The 19,594-nt window shown below is 36.9% G+C and overlaps 1 protein-coding gene across 2 annotated transcripts in view; it reads right to left on the reverse strand.

Moving 5' to 3' along the window:
• Positions 1 to 19,594, reverse strand: part of DNAJC15 (DnaJ heat shock protein family (Hsp40) member C15) — a 69,989-nt gene that overhangs the window by 22,365 nt on the left and 28,030 nt on the right. For both annotated transcript variants that reach the window (XM_082365736.1, XM_082365735.1), the window contains exons 2-4: positions 15,125 to 15,176; positions 12,750 to 12,823; positions 4,475 to 4,551 (exon numbers count right to left, since the gene is read on the reverse strand). In XM_082365736.1, coding sequence (XP_082221862.1) covers positions 4,475 to 4,551; positions 12,750 to 12,823; positions 15,125 to 15,176 — 203 coding nt within the window. The remainder of the gene's footprint in view (positions 1 to 4,474; positions 4,552 to 12,749; positions 12,824 to 15,124; positions 15,177 to 19,594) is intronic.

Raw genomic sequence — 19,594 nt, forward strand, 5'->3', positions numbered from 1 at the left:
AACAGAGGACTCAAGTAAAATTGGAAATGAAAAAGGAGAGATTACAACTGATACCACAGAAATACAAAGGATAAGAGACTACTGTGAACTGTACTATACAATAACAAATTGGACACCCTAGGAGAAATGAAGGGATAAATTCCTAGAAACAAAGCATCTACCAAGACTGAATCTTAGAAAATATGAACAGACCAGTTACTACTAATGAGACTGAATCAGCAATCAAAAAACTTCCAACAAAGAAAAGTCCAGGACTTTTTTATACATAAAAATTTTTTTAAATTTTTTACATAATTAAAGAATAATTAACACCTATCCTTAAACTCTAACAAAAAATGCAAGAGGAGGAAACACTTCCAAAATCATTTTATGAGGCTAGCATTACCCTGATACCAAAACCAGAGAAGGACACTACAAGAAAAGGAAAATACAGGCCAATATCCCTGATGATCACAAATGCAAAAATTCTCAACGAATATTACCAAATCGAATTCAACAATACATTAAAAGGATCATATGCCATGATTAAGTGGGATTTATTCCAGGAATGCAAGGATGGTTCAACGTCTGAAAGTCAATCAATGTGATATACCACAGTAACAAAACAAAGGATAAAAATCACATAGTCATTTCAATAGATGTAGAAGAAGCACTTGACAAAATTCAATATCCATTAATGATAAAAACTCTTGACAAGGTTGGTATAGAGGGAACGAACCTCAACATAATAAAGATCATATATGAAAAGCCCACAGCTAACATTATACTCAATGATGAAAAGCTGAAAGCTTTTCCTCTAAGATCAGAAACAAGACAAAGTTGCCCACTCTCACCACCTTTATTCAACATAGCATTGGAAGTCCTAGCCAGAGCAATTAGTCAAGAAAAAGAAATAAAAGGCATCCAAATGAGAAAGGAGGAAGTAAAACTGTCATTATTTGCAGATGACATGATATTACATATAAAAAACCCTAAAGACTACACCAAAAAACTGTTAGAACTAATCAACAAATTCAGTAAAGTTGCAGGCTATAAAATCAATGTACAATAATTTATTGTGTTTCTATATACTAATAACAAGATATCAGAAAATCAAGAAAACAATCCCATTTAAAATTGCATCAAAAACAATAAAATACCGAAGAATAAATTTAACCAAGGAGGTGAAAGACCTGTACACTGAAAACCAGAAGACACTGATGAAAGAAACTGAAGACACAAATAAATGGAAAGATATTCTGTGCTCATGGATTAGAAGAAGTAATTTTTTAAAAATGTCCATACTATCCAAAGCACTATACAGATTCAATGCAACTTATATCAAAATTCCAAAGGCATTTTTCACAGAAATAGAACAAAAATTCCTAAAATTTGTATGGAACCAACCACAAAAGATCCTGAATAACCAAAGGAATCTTGGGAAAGAAGAACAAAGCTGGAGGCATCAAACTTCCTGATTTCAATCTATCACTATATTACAAATGCTCTAGTAATCAAACAGTATGGTATTGGCATAAAAAGACACATAGATTAATGGTACAGAACAGAGCCTAGAAATAAACCCATACATATACGGTCAATTAATTTACAACAAAGGAATAGAGAATATACAGTGAGGGAAAGGATAGTCTCTTCAATAAATAGTGTTTATTGGGAACAGAAAATCTGAACAGTCATATGCAAAGGAATAAAACTGGACCTTTATCTTATACCACACACCAAAATTAACTCAAAATGGATTAAAGACTTAGATGTTAACACCTTAAAACTACTAGAAGAAAATATAGGAGATAAGCTCCTTGATACTGGTCTTGTAAAGATTAAGCAAGATGAGAGAATCCTAGTTCTTAAACAAAGCATTAAAAATTAAATGTAGCTCTGATATATCTCCAGCATAGATAATTCCACCACAATTGAAAACGTAACTTTAAATATCATTTTGCCTAGATCAGGGATTTCCAGCTGCTCCCTGGAATGCATCTGACTGGGAGTAGGTGAGTGCGGTGTGTAGAACAGAGTAGTGCTCCCTGATCCTGTAGCAAATGGAGCAGTTTTGGTCTCATCTTTTTCTACTATCAGTCTATTGAATAACATTTAAACAGAGTTCCACAGACGTTTTTAGAAAGTCTGAAAATCACAAATGTGTGCATAATTTCAGAATATATCAGGTATATTAAGTTTTCCTGGGCAGCTCAGTAAAATATTTCAGGCTTACGCAATATGTAAGACTATACAGAGTCATCTAGTAACATAGTCATCTAGTAACATAGGGGTTTCTTTGTTTTTAAATAGAGTATCAACAGAGTCAGCTCCATTTTGTCTTTACCTACTTGTTATGTAGTCTAAATCATTTGGATTCACTTATCACAGAAAATGGAACCACAGCAATGTATTCACACCTTAAAGAATCTCCTCAAAATCAACACTGCCTGACTGAAAAAAAGGGCTAGAGGAAAGCAAATAAGTTCCACCTTTCTACTTAATGTGTTAAGGGCAAATATTTAGCTTCTGCATTCATGATAGAGATGGGAATAGAGCGGTGCCAACATTTATTCAGCTCCTGTTATTTGGTAGGCACTTTGATAAAAAGGTATCACTCATGTCATTATAAATTCCGACAAGGCAGATATTATTAATTCCAAATCAAAACTTAAGAAGTTGAAGGGCAGAAAAGCTAACAATAAATGCCTCAGCAACAGAATCAGGATGAGGATCTGTCTGCTTAGCTAATATTTATTTAGTTACCAAGTTCTACGTTTATGCTAAAACTTCATATGTGTTCATCTTCGCAGCAACCCTATGCAGTAGAAACTAATATTTTCTCTATTTTACAAATGATGAGACTGAAGTCCCGCACCTAACAGGTGGTAAAATTGGTATTTGTACCCAGATTCACTTGATATCAGAGTCTGTGCTGTTAGCCACTCAATTTTCCTTGTGAAATTTTGTACAGCTTCCAGCTCAATGGGATAAAACTTTATAACTATGTATCTTAAGTCAACTCCTAATTATCTTTCCTAAAAACAGGAGTACCTTGGATGATATTAAATGATACCCTCAAAACCTTTTGTGTTTGGTTTAATAATGTGCATCATATTCACATTTCAACACTATGAATGGGATGATATGGGGGCCCAAGAAAAATAACAATGCCACTCTGAATAATATTAAAGCAAAGAATAGTTAGAAATATAGCTAATTTCCTAGTTTGGTTCCCCTGCTTAAAATCATTTCTTTTTTTTGTATTCTCAGTGAGAGCGCCCATCTCTTCTTTTTTTTTTATTTTTTATTTTTTTAATAAATTTATTTTATTTATTTATTTATTTATGGCTGCATTGGGTCTTCATTGCTGCACATGGGCTTTCTCTAGTTGCAGCGAGCAGAGGCTACTCTTCATGGCGGTGCATGGGCTTCCCATTGCAGTGGCTTCTCTTGTTGCAGAGCATGGGCTCTAGGGGAATGGACTTCAGTAGTTGTGGCACGCAGGCTCAGTACTTGTGGCTCGCGGGCTCTAGAGCGCAGGCTCAGTAGTTGTGGCGCATGGGCTTAGTTGCTCCACGGCATGTGGGATTTTCCTGGACCAGGGCGCGAACCCGTGTCCCCTGCATTGGCAGGCAGACTGTTAACCACTGCGCCACGGAAGCCCCCATCTCTTCTTATATTTAAATGAAGCACCAAGCTAAATTGAGCTGTTCCTCCCCTACCCACCTTTTTGTTTTTTCTTGATTGGTCGTAAGAAATTACAAAATGTTTGGCCTTAAATATCTGCTAATCTAAAAGAGATTAAAAAATTCTGTTGATATAGGACTTTATGATCTATTCTCCTTAATTATGTTGACTAAGTCACCATAAGATGTGTTGTAGGTAACATATTGTAACCAACCCCCATAAAAATTTGAGTGAGCTCTAAGGGAACATAAGGTAAACAAATAGAGATACTGGTAAATCTATGGTAGGGGATGTATTATTAACTTTAAGTGTTAAATGATATACAGCAATCACATAATATCATTAACTTTCTCCAAACTGTCCAAAGTTAGACAATAAATAGATACTAAGGTAAAACAAGTATAACGAAATATGCTAGATGTCAAATTGTGGAACAAGGAAAGAACTGTGAAACAGATCCCATGTTATAATTGAAAATATGATACATATCAAATTAGAAAACTGAATCCAGAAAGAATTCATTGTCACAATAAAGGTTATTTTGATAATTGCATTGGAACTTTAGTATTCAAATACAGTAGCTCCTTGTTAAGAAATAAAGGCACATCACAAATATGCCTGATTTTTTTTAGGGGTGGTAGGATAATCTCTTAGATTTGAGGTTTTAAAATGTAAAAATTTGATATTTTCTCCTCTGCCTCCTATTCATAATTTAAAGTATAAGGATAACTTTATTGTCACATTTTCTCCTTTTTCAAGACAAACTTAGCCACAGAACAAAATAATACATATGCAGCACACCTACCTTACACCTAAAATAAGACTCGCTTCTCGCCTACTCATTTTTTGTTCAAATCCTCCTTTATAGTAGGATGAAAAGCTCTATACAGGAAAGAAAGAGCAAGAAATAATTAGTTCCACGTATGAGGTGGCATGACCTCAATCCCATCACACAGCTGCAATAAGAGTAATGTATTTTCCAGAAGTCAACTTGGAATTGTGGGAGGTGGGGAGGGAGAGCACTAAACAATAATCCTCTACAAGAAATTATGACCAAGATAAACACTACACTGAAGGAATAAAACAGGTCAGTAGAAGCAAAAGGCTTGAACTTTATCTAAGCTCTACGGTAATTTTCTCACTGGATAACCTTGACCAAGTCACTTACTGTAGAGATGACAGACATCTTTTTAACCTACTAGACTGGCTGACTGAGAAAGAGGAGAAACTGACAAGGTGGGGAGGACCATCAGGATATTAGACACGGAGGCCAAGAGACCGGAAGACTAGACTGAAAGGTCAACGTGGCTGGAGAGGCCTGAGCAAGGAGGAGAGAAGTAGCAGAGAGATAACTGGCGCCAGATTGTGGAGGGCCTTGGAAGCAATGGAAATGATTTAGGATTTTATTCTCAGTGGCAGGAGAACCAGAGCACTGGGGTAACAGATCTGACTTGGCTTTAGAAGAATTACTCTAACTGCTGTGTGGAGAAGACAGGTGCAGAGTGCAGGCAGGAGACCAGTTAGGACGACATAACAGTAATCTAGGCAAGAGATGATGCTGGTATGCACCAATGTGATAGTAGAGGAGGAGGTGAGAGCTGTCAGATTTTGTATGTATTTTGAAAGCAGAAATAACATTTGTTTGGATTGAATATGGGATATGAGAAAAAGCAGGGAACTAAAGATGATGCAGTAAATGCTGCTATACACTGCACAGATCCCCCTTCGGAGCTGAGGCACTTACTCCTCAGACACTGGGGCAGCTGCTGGCAGACAGCACTCAGCTGTCAAACTCCAGCAATTGCCTTGGCTGAAGAATGTCAATCTCACGCTCCCTTCGAAGGAGGGTCTCTAGCTGATGACTGGCTGACGTCAGAGTATAAACACTGTAGTTCTCCAGGGCTCAGTCCTTGGACTTCTTAGCTATATTTACCTCCCAGGTGATGTCACTTAGCTTCATGGCCTCTTGCCCCAAATCGGGATAATCACGATGAGTCACCTGAGCGTCAGAGCTCCCGGGCGGGGTGGGGGGGGGGGGGGGTGGCGGCGGCTGGCTGCCTCAGGCCTTTTACTAAGACTGCAGTGCAGCTTAAATTATCCCTCCATTCTTCTTCCTCCTCTTGCCTTCTGGAGCTGTTGATCCTAAAAGCATTCTCTAATAAACTACCAGGTTGCTAAACTTTGTCTCACTCTGCAAATAACTGCAAGGTTTCTGGCCTAAATTGCCATTAATGACTTAGAGAAGGAGTGGTTATTTGTTTCTTGTGGGTAACACACATCAGGAGATTGGTTTTGGTTATATTAAGTTTCAAATGTCTATATAAGTGGAGGAAAAGTCTGACCTGGAGATAACATCTGGGAGTCATGAGTACACAGAGGGTATTTAAAGGTGTGAGACTAAATGAGGTCACCTAGAGGGGGAGTGTAGATAAGAAGTCCAAAGACTGAGCCCTAGAAACTGCAACATTTAGTGGCACAGAGATGGAGAGGAATCAGTGAAGGAAACTGTGACGGCCTAGCGGTGCAGGAGGAGGAAAAGCAGATGCCAAAAGTGAGGAAGTGAAAAATAGTTTGAAGTGCTTCTGATAGGTCAAGTAAGATGAGAACTGAGGACTGACGGCTGGATTTACCCTTTGGTAAATCTAAGTCTAGTGAAGGTACTGGAAGTGAAAGTTTGATTAGAGTGAGTTTAAGAGAGAACAGGAGAGGGTTTCCTTGGTGGCGCAGTAGTTAAGAATCCACCTGCTAATGCAGGGGACACGGGTTCGAGCCCTGGTCCGGGAAGATCCCACATGCCGCGGAGCAACTAAGCCCGTGTACCACAACTACTGAGGCTGCGCTCTAGAGCCCACGAGCCACAACTACTGAAGCCCATGCACCTAGAGCCTGTGCTCCGCAACAAGAGAAGCCACAGCAATGAGAAGCCCGCGCACCACAACGAAGAGTAGCCCCTGCTCACCACAACTAGAGAAAGCCCGTGCGCAGCAACAAAGACCCAACGCAGACAAAAATAAATTAAAAAAAAAAAACAGAGAACAGGAGGAAAGGAATGGGAGACAGCAAAGAGAGACAACTCTTCAGGAGCTCTTAGAGAAAACAGGATGCACGAACTCAACTTTTAGAAGGAAAAAAATTCACACATGATTGAATGCTTGCATGTTTCTAAAACGTGAACCTATATTTTTCTAAGGAAAAACAAATAAGTGTATGCTTGCATAAAACAAAATCTGAAAGTATATACACCAAAATGTTATTTTGGGGGTGGTAGAATTATGAATAATTATTTTCTCCATGTTTATTTTTACTTTCTAAATTTTCAACAATAAACACAGTTACATATACAATTTTTTTTTTAAAAAAAGGACTAAAAGGAAACCAAGTAAATTATTAGAGCTTAAGAAATGAGTCCTAAGGAGCCAGATCTGGTCATTTGTGTAAGCTATTCTCTTTGAACAGCTTGTCATAAATTTCCATTGGTAATAATTCCCTGGCAATTAACTCATTCAACAAATACATTAGCACCTACTATGTGCCAGAACTTTTCAAATGAGACAAGTGAAGTTCTGCCCTTTATCACATAGATGCGAATCTATCAATGTACCAGTACTGTGAGGAATATGATGTACTATTCCAAATTTCAAGTAATTAACAATCTAGTAAGAAAACAAAAAACAAACCCCTCCTCCAAATTGTGAGGGGAGGAAGGGAATCAAATTGTTTAAGTACACATACTAATGTGGACAAATTATGTATATATACACAAGCACACACACACAGGGGAATATATAAAGGAATAAGAGATATATAGGGGAATATATATAAAGGAATAGAAAACTTAACAGAGGAAGAACAGCTGGTTTGAAGGTTTCTCTCAGGTGATCAAAATTTTTACTAGATGCATACCTTACTCCCTAATATTTATGAGTATCTACCTTTGTGAGCTCCAAATTTTCAGCATAATAAACATAAATTGATGATGTTTCATGAACTGTCATTTCCACTATATTCACAAAGCTCATTAACCTTAAAAGTAGCCATTATATCTAAGCAAATTTTTTACTTTGTTTTTTCCAGGTAGAAAAGGAGACTAAGAAAAAGTTACTTAAAGTCTAGCATCTGGATGAGGCTCATACCCTAAAACATTAACCTGTTTACAAATAAGCTTACAAGTAAATATACAATCATCACAATCTTTCTAAGGGAACTATATCATTTTTGAGGATAGACATTTAATATTTGGGGGCTATATACAGAAAGGCAGACAGAGAAAACAACGAAAAAAAACTGCTCATGCTACTTCAGAAAAAATCATGCCTTCTAAACTCATATGGAATTTAGGTTTTACATTACATAATTTTAAAAAGAAATTGTAAGCCCTTTGAAGCTTACAAGTAATACACCAATACTACATTATATTAGGATATATAGACATAGACAATGCAGAACTATTTTCTGACAACACTGGTGGGTCAAGGAAATGTTTAAATTAAAAAAAAATGTGATTACAATAAGGAACAACTATATCATCAAACAGATGGAGTAGATGGTTAGATTTTTCTAATAGAATTTCCAAGAACAGTAATAGTGGGATTTATTCTGCTGTCTATTGGAAACACACCCTGAACCTTACAAATTATTATTTTGTATTATTTTATTTATAAAGTATATATATATAAACAAAAATCAAAATAAATTTCCTTCTAAAATTAACATTGAATGCTGTAGTGCTATATATTATTAAAGAAGATGTGAAACGAATCAAGTTAAAGTCTTCATTAGCTAATTTAATCAATCACTTGAAACATAAAAGCCCTCCAAACAACCAGGAAAATATATCATTCTGCAGTCTTAAGAGAAGAAACATATTTACCATAAACTATAAACTTTAATTATGTATAATAATCTATTTGATTTATAGAGCCACAGAAGGATGAGTTTAATTAGTGTTATTTCCATGAATTTCACTTAACCATCAAACAATGTAAGTCCAATTTAAAAAACTTATATTCAAGTAAAAAGAAAAATTCACAAATAGAAAAAGAAAAGCCTCAAAAGAAGATAAATGACTTGGGGTTTTTTCCCCAAGAAAAAAATTAGAGGTAATTAGACAATAGCTGGGTCAATAATATACATTAATACTTTAAAAAATCAAGTAAAAGGTACTGGTTCAAAACAGCAGACTGAATAATAAAAGTCTTTTGCTTTCCAAAGTGCCTTTGAAATGAGAAGAGAGATATTTTAAACAAGAAAAATCCATAAGAGGCCTAGAAAACAAGAAATGGATCAAGTAGCAAACCAGAAAGTTTAAAGAAATCCTGGAAGATTGAAAACAGGTAAGACTGCACATATAGAAAAATCACAGTAGCCCCAGTTTAGCAGCCCCTCTGACTAAATTCAGAGTCAATAAATACAAAAAATAACATCAGGGTAATTAATTAAACCAGTACAGCAGAGAGAGACCATTCCTAACTCCATTAGTATAGGGCATAAGGGCCTGCCACCTACCACTTTAGCCCTCAGGCCAAGAAAGAGAATCACAGCCTCGGATGCATCTAACTGTGGGTGTTAGGTCCCAAGAGAAGCAAAGGAGAGTACCAGCAGATCACACTGAACCCAGAGGGCTGAAGAGTTATGCCAAGGAGTAAAATACACATAGTACTCAACCACTCCTGGGTTCTGGAGGTTCCAAGACTGCCTCTGGACTCCTTGATTTGGAAGAGACATGACATGACTGTTGATATAAGACACCTACGTGCTCACAGCACACTGCCAATCTTCTCATTCAATTAAACTGTTGAAGTAAATCTACCCAACTGCTAAGAAAGGCCACTTGTATGAGTTCCAGGAGCAGAGACACATTGGAAGGAAAAAATAAAGAAAAAATATATGAGGATCTTACAGAACAAAAAATAGACAATTTTCACATAAGCCAAGGCTAAAAATTCCTGTGAAATTTCAGAATATCAATAATAAAGAGAAAATCCCCCAAATTTCCGGCACTCAGACAAACACACAAAGAAAAATCACCCCAACCTAAAAACCAAAAACACAAACAAAAGAAAATCAAAATCAAAACAAGCAGTGAACAAAGGAAAAAGGACACCAGAAAATCTGGCTAAGTCTGAGAGTACCAAAAAATGTGGCTGAGAGTATGCAGGGAAGTGTAAAGGTGGGCACGGAGATTCAGTCTGAGCAGAGACTTCCGTAGTATCCCTCTAATACTGGCTCCACCAGATTCCAAGAAGCCAGCAGCTACATGATAACAGTGAGAGGGAAAGAAACAAACTCTCCACACATTCCATATGAACAAAATTATTCGAGGCAACATTCCAGAAGAATGGGGAAAAAAGCATGAGAAAAAGAAAGATGAGATTTAAGAAAAAGATGATGTTAAAGCATCGAAGAAGTGAATAAAGTTTAAGAAAAAAATGAAAAGAGAACCCATAGGAACTTGAGCCTTGAACATTCTCCTTTGAGTGACAGGGATTTATTGATACACGACTACAGTCCCTATTTGTTAGTAACTCTATTTGATTAAATAATGAACACAGTTACAAAATCAAAACACTGTAAATGGTGTGCTTATGAATTTGGCTCTTTGGAATCAGTGCCAAGAGAAAGTATGTATATATTTCATTCCTCAATTTCCCTGGAATAATTAATATTTAAAGAATTATTTTAAAAACTCCTATCTTCACTGAGGTATAATTATGATGATGATAAAGATATTCCAAGATGTTTCACTGCAAACTGCAAGAGTAGTACTTTGTGGAAAAGGGGCCAGATTTATCAAAAGGCACTTGTCTTAACTTGAAGCCCACAAAAGGGAGGGAAAGGGGGCACATATCACTTTTCTCTCCTTAAGAAATGCAGGGGTCGGGACTTCCCTGGTAGCGCAGTGGTTAAGAATCCGCCTGCCAATGCAGGGGACACAGTTTCGAGCCCTGGTCCAGGAAGATCCCACATGCCACGGAGCAACTAAGCCCGTGAGCCACAACTACTGAGCCTGCGCTCTAGAGCCCGCGAGCCACAACTACTGAGCCCGCATGCCACAACAACTGAAGTCCGCGTGCCTAGAGCCCGTGCTCCACAACAAGAGAAGCCACCGCAATGAGAAGTCCACACACCGCAATGAAGAGTAGCCCCTCCTTGCCACAACTAGAGAAAGCCTTCGCACAGCAACGAAGACCCAACACAGCCAATAAATAAATAAATAAATAAATAGAGACACCTTTGAAAAGAAAAAAGAAATGCAGGGGCCGCATTCAGGGTACCCATAATAATCTCTTAAACTATTCTACCTTATCTGTGAGCCTCCACAGAGCAGTGAAATGTTTCTCATTTTCTTTCTCTCTTTTCCTTTCAGTGTTAAATAATGTAGTTCTACAAAACACAAGTCTATTTATGGTATAAATATATCTACTGAAGATCAGCATAACAGGAGAGAAATGATTTCTGAAAGTCTCTCAATTTGCTATACATAAACATATGGAAAGACATTTAAATAACTATGTCAAGCCACCATCACCTAAGTCCCTGGACTATCTCAATACCCTCTTAACAGGTTTCACAGCTTCTCCTCTGACTCATTCTAGTCTATACTCTTTGCAGCAGGCAGAGTGATCACCTAAATTGGTAATCATGTTGCCCACGTGCTCAAAACCTTTCAAAGGCTTTCCATCACACTTAAACCAAAATCTGCTGTCTTTGTCACAGTTTATTTGGCCCTAAGTGATCTGGGCCCAAACTACCACTATTCCTTCCACATACACCACTGGAGTTACTCTTGCTGCTAAACTCATTTCCACCTCGGAACCTTTGCAGTGTTCCCACTAGAAAGCTCTTTCTTCAGATGTTCACATGGCCTGCTCCCTCATCTTCTCAGAGAGGCCTTCCCAGACCTATCTAATATAGATTCCTCTCTGCTGTTAAAGAATCAATCTCTTACGCTGATTTAGTTCTCTAAAGAAAACTAAACTTCTACCTTCAACACCTCTACATATTATATATCTTATTTATTTGTTAATTGTTTCCACTAAAAAGTAAACTCCTAGAGGGCAGTGTCTTTGTCTGGTTCATGACTACCTCCCACTCCCCACAATAATGTCCAGTATGTAGTAGGTGCTTAATGAACATTTATTGAATGAATGCTAAATACCTATTAATACTTTAGCCAAATAAAATATAAACAGGAAAACAGAAAATAAACACATGCTCCCTCTAATCACAGACATGCATTTATAAGTCTGCAAAATCACTTGCAGTTCTTTTGACCCCGAGTTTAATTATCTGTCATAAAATAGTATGTCATCCTTTGAAAGTGTGGTTATTGTTCATGACTAACTAAGCCTCACAAACCTATAATGCCTTTGCTAAAACAAGCCATTCATTCTCAAATTGCTGTAAGCCAAACTGATCTATCCCAGATCTTCTGTTTACCAGAAATCAATGTTTATGTTGTACTGCTTCAGTGAGTTTTCTTTGCATGGTCTCCAGTGGTCACAAACCACAGTTCACCACACTATAGCTTTTTAGATACCTACTATCATTCATTTTTTACTTATATTCAGCTCAGCAGAGTAGCTGTAATGCTGGTAGATGAACGTATAAGCCCTATAGGTTTCAAGGTTGGAATCGTATAATTTTATGTTTGAGATAGATAGCCAGGTGTGGTGGTACGAGGAAACTAGTTTCAAATTTGAAGATGAAATAAACTTTTGGGTAAGCTCCATCAGGACAGGGACTATGTCTGTTTTGTTCACCAGCTATGCCTAGCCCCTGGCACAGGACAATCACTAAATGAATACTAATTAAACAAGGAAAATAAATTACCTCAAAGTTGATGTAATACTACTTAAAGGAATATGATAATTAAAGTCAAAGTCAGGAATAAGCTTAGGTATAAAATAACATGACCAAGAAACTTAAAAGAAACTAAATCAATAAAGTAGATAAAGTTGCCAATGATACAAACATTTGTATGAAAATCCAAAACATTTTTCTGAATTACTATCAATAATGGCATATAAACTAAAATCAAAGCAAGGTTAGATTTCTAACTAAAGCCATTTTTAACTTACAGGAGTTGAAATCTTTTTTGCAGTTTCTGTGATTACTTGTCCTAGAGGTTTCCAGATTTGAAATGTGTAGCGACCTAAATAGTAACAGGAATAAAAGCAAATATAATATATTTTCTATAATGAAAGCCAACACCCACAAAGTGCTCACCATAGTATTTATTAATAGTTTACTTTATATATGTTATTTTAATAACTATCTCAAAATCTACCAGAAAGACAGTCACGTTTTTTCAAATTTCTAATTTATTAAATGGAGGACAGATTTCACTTTAATATAATTTTCATAGCTATTAAATTAAACTTTAGTTCATAATTAGAAAATTAGAAAATTTCAATGGTTATGTATAAAATCCTACTTTAATACGTTACAGGTCATAAAAACAATAACATCCTAGCATTCAATTTCTCACTGAGGATGACTACTCTCCTAAAAGCTTCTTTTATTTTAGTGCTTTCCTTTCTTAGGCATCCTAATAATCAAAACTCCTCTGAGTCTGGACAACTAAGTATCAATAGAAAAACAGGTCCTAAATTGTTTTGAGGGTATAGAACAAGAATAAAATGTTATCTGGCTAATTTACCTTTTGTACCCTAATCAGAATGTGTGTCCACTAATACTAGGGTCTCTTTTCCCAAAGCTCTGCTGGAAAACCAGTTATGACCCTCTGAACTTAAATTCAATTTCTAACCATAATGTTATTTGCAAATCAAGATTTCTACTGGGAAAGTTCAACTACATAGATATTTTATAAGAAGTAACCTGTCTAAATATACTGTCATTCCTGTGCAAACAACATGTTACAGTGAAAAACAAAGGATGCTAGACATAGGAAGATGTGAAGTAGGAGATAAAATCTAAGTAGGAGATAAAAAGCTCTTGAGATCAAGTAGAACATTAAATAGAGTAAAATTAAATGAAGCTGGAACCCTAACTCATCTAAATCTCTTATATAAATATCAACTTCCATTTGATTCTACAACAGTATAAAATATGGCTTTTAACGTACCTCAAAATTCCTTCAAAACCACAATCATGCAATCTCAATGTAAAAAAGCAATTAAAGGCTTCAAGAAGTGACATCTGGACATTTACTTTAACCATAAAGGAGAAGATCTAGTTCCAATAGTCTAGGGGTACTTTCTCCTAAATTCTACTCTTCAGTCGTATTTGATCCTGAAAGAGAACTGCCTGCTATTAATATTCTAGTTAGTAAACTGAATTTGGCAACAGAGTAGTATGTATAGAATACATACACCAATTCTTCTCATTGTAGAAAGAAGACCTTGGCAAAAGTATACCTTTCTCTAATTTCAAATAAAAATCTTACATTTGCATTTGAAATAACTATGCCTATTCTGCTACAGTAATTAATACAAAAATTGTTTTATGTTTATGGGCAAGTTTGTCAGAATTCCTTTTCAGACATGATACTCTTCTCATGAAACCTCAGTAAGTAGTTAACTATAGTTATATGAGACACAAGACTTTGACAGTACAAGAACCAAGAGAATCTGAACCACTGATCTTCCTGATTTTAAAGTTCTTACTGGTAAGGTGCTTTAAATAGAGTTGTGTGGAATTAAATATTATACAAAACAAAACAAAATCTTTTATGTCTCTTTTTCTATTGGATCTCACTGCATATAACCACAGTGGAATGTAGCTCCACCTAAAAAGAAGATCCAATTAACAAGATCAAATCCACGGAACTTAAGAGACACAAATGCTAAATGAAAAATGTAAATCTTTATCAACAAGGAAATGCTCTCAGATTAACATTTAATTAGAGAATAGCTATGCAATTTAAAACTATAAATTAATGGTTAGAAGAGACAGCAATTTTACTTTAAATCTTTATAACTATTCTTTCTAAAAAGATTTTGGCAGTAAAAGAAATTCTCCTGGGTTTGTCAAAGAAATTACACCAACATGTTAAAATGAATGATAAATATACTATAATGAATGGCTACGCTCATCAGAAAGAACTGACAGCTCAGAAAATGCGTATTTTTATCGGCAAGAAAAAAATATGGGAGAATAAAAGAGCCCCATTATCACTTACACTGCTTCATATTAAAGAGATTTTATTTTTTAATAGTACACTATAGCTCAAACTAAAAAAATGTCAGGAGGATCAATTATTATTGGGGCTAGTTTTCCTAGCTTTTGTATCGTTAATTTCCTTCACTACAAAGTTTATCTAGATTTGCTACGCTGACAAATCTTCAGTGACTATAAATGTTGCAAAGAATGGGAACGTATGTCTTAAAACCAAAAACCTCAGAATACTAAGAGTCTTCTCATGAATCACTATAGAAGCCATTTGGAAATATTTCTCCTACATTTATTGATATATATCCTTTATTTATCTTACCTGCAAATCCAAGAGCTGCAATACCCAGTCCCACAGCTATCAAACTTCCTGCCTATGGAGGAAAAAATGATTATCACTTATAGTGTTACATACTGGGTTTTTTAAGTAAATCATTTTAAATAATGAGAATAATTATGATTAATAACACATTTTCCTCAAGCTCTGCGGTGTAGAATTTTTAAAAATCTTCAGGATTACAGCTAATTTTCAGTGAATTAAAATAATTCTAGATTTCATTTAATTTCCATGTATTTGAATTTGTTCTAACCAAGAGCTTTTATGTTACCTATTGCTAAAATGTTTCCTATAGACTATTCTCAACAGTGGGTTTAATGTATTTATCTTCTATAAAGCTAAAAGGTAAATATTTCCTCCTCCTTTACATATGCAATGCTCAATGGACTCTGCTATATTTAAAAAACTTGATAAAACGTATCCATGTTTAGAAAAGAAGTCAAACTGCGAAAAATTAGTAAAAGTGATGAATAACTTAAGAGCTAGCTTATTTCTACCTTTCTAGATCAATGTAAAATTTTTACAGTAAGAGCCAAGAATTCAGAATTTAAAGTTATGAGCTCATCCTGATAAATTTTAAATTAGTTATATACTCCATATCAGTCTATGCTTTTCTCCTTAACCACCTTGGGAAAATATATGTCACAACAGAAGAAGGTTTTATGTAGCAAAGATCAACGGTTGCCCCCCCCAAGATCCATTTTCCCCTTCTTCTACAGGATCAAAATTCCTATTTTTAGCCAGACACATATTTCCAAGCCCCCCCTTAGACTTAGGTACAGCTATGTTTACTAAGTGTTGGCTTATAGGATATAAGCAGAGTGGTGTGTGCAGCCTCAGAGAAGTCCTTCATGGGACGGTGGAATGTCCTTCTCCTTTTCCATTCCTCCTTCCTGCTGGCTGCAATTTAGACATTATACCAGGAGCTGCCATGTCGGATAAGGAAGGAAGAACAATGAGATGAAAGGAGATTGTGTCCTGGATGATCATGGAGCTGCCACAGCACCCCTGGACTGCTTCTATTTACATGAGGTAAAAATAAAATTGTCTTCCTAAGATACTACTACTATTTTCAGTTTTCAGGTACTTACAGCCAAATCAAATTTTGATAGGATCAGAACTAAGGAGACACTATAGAAACGGTTTTTGTCTGATTAGTGGTGAAAGAGGCAAACCCATAAGAATCCAAAAACTAAAAAAAAAGCTACAATAATCTCACTAGGGAATAGAATGGAGTCATTTCACAACAGTACAGCAGAAATCATAAGATGGAGGCTGAGACTAGATGGATAGTAAAACCGAAAAGCCCTATAGCCATCAGTTTTCAACTTCTGTAAGGGAATGCAAGTCTTAGGAAATCAAAGCCCCAAGTCTTCAAGAGGAGACTCTATAAGGATAAACATCAAGACACAAAGGCCAACTGTATGAAAGTGCTCTAACTTTAACACCCAGTAACTCTCTCTTGGAAGTCTAGAGCTCTTCATAGACAAGACGAGGAAAGTTCATCTAGGTTTCCCCTCCTCAGTTCCAGTTGTTTTTTTGTTAAGGAGTTAGACTTTTTTTAAAAAATAAATTTATTTATTTTTTGCTTCACTGAGTCTTCCTTGCTGCACGCAGGCTTTCTCTAGTTGCCGTGAGTGGGGTCTACTCTTTGCTGCAGCGTGCGGGCTTCTCATTGCGGTGGCTTCTCTTGTTGCGCAGCACAGGCTCTAGGCGCGCAGGCTTCAGTAGTTGTGGCATGTGGGCTCAGTAGTTGTGGCTCACAGGTTCTAGACTGCATGCTCAGTAGTTGTGGCGCACAGGCTTAGTTGCTCTGCGGCAGGTGGGATCTTCCTGGACCAGGGCTGGAACCCGTGTCTCCTGCGTTGGCAGGCGGATTCTTAACCACTGCGCCACCAGGGAAGTCCTCAGCTCCAGTTCTAAGATTCACATTTTCACCAGGCAGAGCACTAGGGCAATCTCAGTAAAGGAAGATTCTTTCCCTGGCAGAGAAGGACAAGCCTAGAGCTAGCTAGCAAGAGACCAAACAGTCTTTGAGGTTCCTTTCAGGTTGTCTAGACGTAATTACTCCTGAACTGAAGGGAAACGAGTATTGATTTCAAGAAGGTGTTCTGTTGAGGTATATTTTTGCCATTTTCTAGAGCTTCCCAGGGGCTACATATTTTGAGTTTTCCAGGCTTATTTTCCATTGGTTCACTTTAAGGATCCTCAGTCCAACCAAAGTACTCAAATGGGGCTTCCCTGGTGGCACAGTGATTAAGAATCCGCCTGCCAATGCAGGGGACACGGGTTCGAGCCCTGGTCTGGGAAGATCCCACGTGCCGCGGAGCAACAAAGCCCGTGCGCCACAACTACTGAGCCTGCGAGCCACAACTACTGAGCCAGCGCACCACAACTACTGAAGCCCGCACGCCTAGAGCCCGTGCTCTGCATCAAGAGAAGCCACCGCAATGAGAAGCCTGCACACTGCAACGAAGAGTAGCCACCGCTCACTGCAACTAGAGAAAGCCTGCACGCAGCAACAAAGACCCAACTCAGCCATAAATAAATAAATAAATAAATTTATTTTTAAAAAAGTACTCAACTGTTTTCATGTGTGAATTTATTTTCCTTCCTTATAAAACTTGTTTATTCTTTCACCTGACTAGAAATATTTATCTTTGCCTATGAAGATCTGACGTATTCTTAATATTTCAGCTTGAACCAGCCACAGAATGGGAGAAGTCATTTGCAACACATAACGATGAGCACATACCCAAAAATACAGAGAATTCCTCCACATTAAAAAGACAGATGATCCAGTAGAAAATGAACAAAAGAGCCCAGGGGGACTTCCCTGGTGGGTCCAGTGGTAAAGAATCCGCCTTCCAATACAGGGGACATGGGTTTGATCCCTGGTCGGGGAACTAAGATCCCACATGCCGCGGGGCAACTAAGCCCACGTGCCACAACAAAGAGCCCACGTGCTGCAACGAAAGATCCCACATGCCTCATCGAAGATCCCATGTGTGTCACAACTAAGACCCAACACAGCCAAAAATAAATAAATAAATAAAATATTAAAAAAAAAAAAAGAGTAGGTCAGGGACTTCATAGAAAAAAATCTAAATGGCTAATAAACATATGAATACTAACAATAACCACAAAACCAAAATGTTGTAGAAATATTAATACAAGAATATAAAGATCTCTGGCCTTTGTGGAATTTGTTCCATCCACCGATGCATCAAGCACCAAGCAATAATATCTACACTTCTAGGGTTATTCTGAGGATAATATTAATAATGTATGTAAAGGACTTAGCACAGTGGCTTGGCACATAGTAAACAGGCAGTAAACGTGAACCACTTTAATGTTATCAATAAGAATAACTAGCTATTAGGAATGTAAGTGGTGTAACAGAAATACGAACAATGTTTCATAAACTCTTAAATTTGTCCAAGTAAAAGATTCACAGAAGTGGTTTTTGAGGTAGGCCGTGGAAAATGAATTGGTCTTCTCTAGATTAGATAATCCAAATTTTCACATTTTGAAAAATGCATATTTGAAAAACATAAAGTCTTGAAAAGTTGAGTTATTTTAATTTCACATTTTTATAGATTGATTATTGCATCATTTTTATTATTTCTACTATTCAAATATATACATGTGAGACAAATAGTTGCCTCCTTATCCTAAAGAGATTTTTATGTCAAGGTATTTATATCAGAAACATTAAATCATCAGACATTTGATCATTTTTCACTTTAATCTAACAATACGTAAGGCTCAATTGTGTTTAACAATTAAAAATTCAATTTAATTTAACAAATTAAGTATTAAGTACTCTGATGATTATTCTCCATTTGTCTCTCCAGATTCATTTTCCACCCTTCTCTGCCTTGCTCTTTACCTCTGTCTTCCCTTATCTCAAAAGACTACATTATCCAGTCCTCACTTGCCCTCTCTCGCTTCTGGTTGGATTTGGCCAATGAGAGGAAGTGTTGAACAGAACACCATGCACTGGTTACCAATCCCAGAAAAGGACTCTATACATTTCTGCCCATTATATCTTGGTATCAAGGTTGTGAAGGAAAACACAACAGTCAAGCACTAGGTAGAACAGTGATTTACTCACATAGAGAAGAGACAGAGTAAGATCAGCTCCAGTCATGTGCACTAGTCTCATATGACTAGTGGATGCCAGCCAGCCGACAAAGGGAAATTGGCCCACGAGCACCCTCCCCCTCTTTATCCCACACTATCCCTAGAGTCTGAAATACTGAAAGCTGGGGGCAAGCCTGAAACAGGGGACGATAATCCCACAAAGTACAGGTTGTGTGAGCTCCTCATCTCTTGGTAAGGAAGTGTTCCAAGTCCAAGACCCATTCTTACGAGGCCAAAAGGGGTTGAAAGGCTATGCACATGAGACTTTTTCCCAACAGGAAGCATCAGCAGAAAAGCAAAGAGTGGAAG

Source organism: Balaenoptera borealis (genome assembly GCF_965194805.1).
Source record: "Balaenoptera borealis genome assembly, chromosome: 18".
NCBI classification, from domain to species: Eukaryota; Metazoa; Chordata; class Mammalia; order Artiodactyla; family Balaenopteridae; genus Balaenoptera; species Balaenoptera borealis.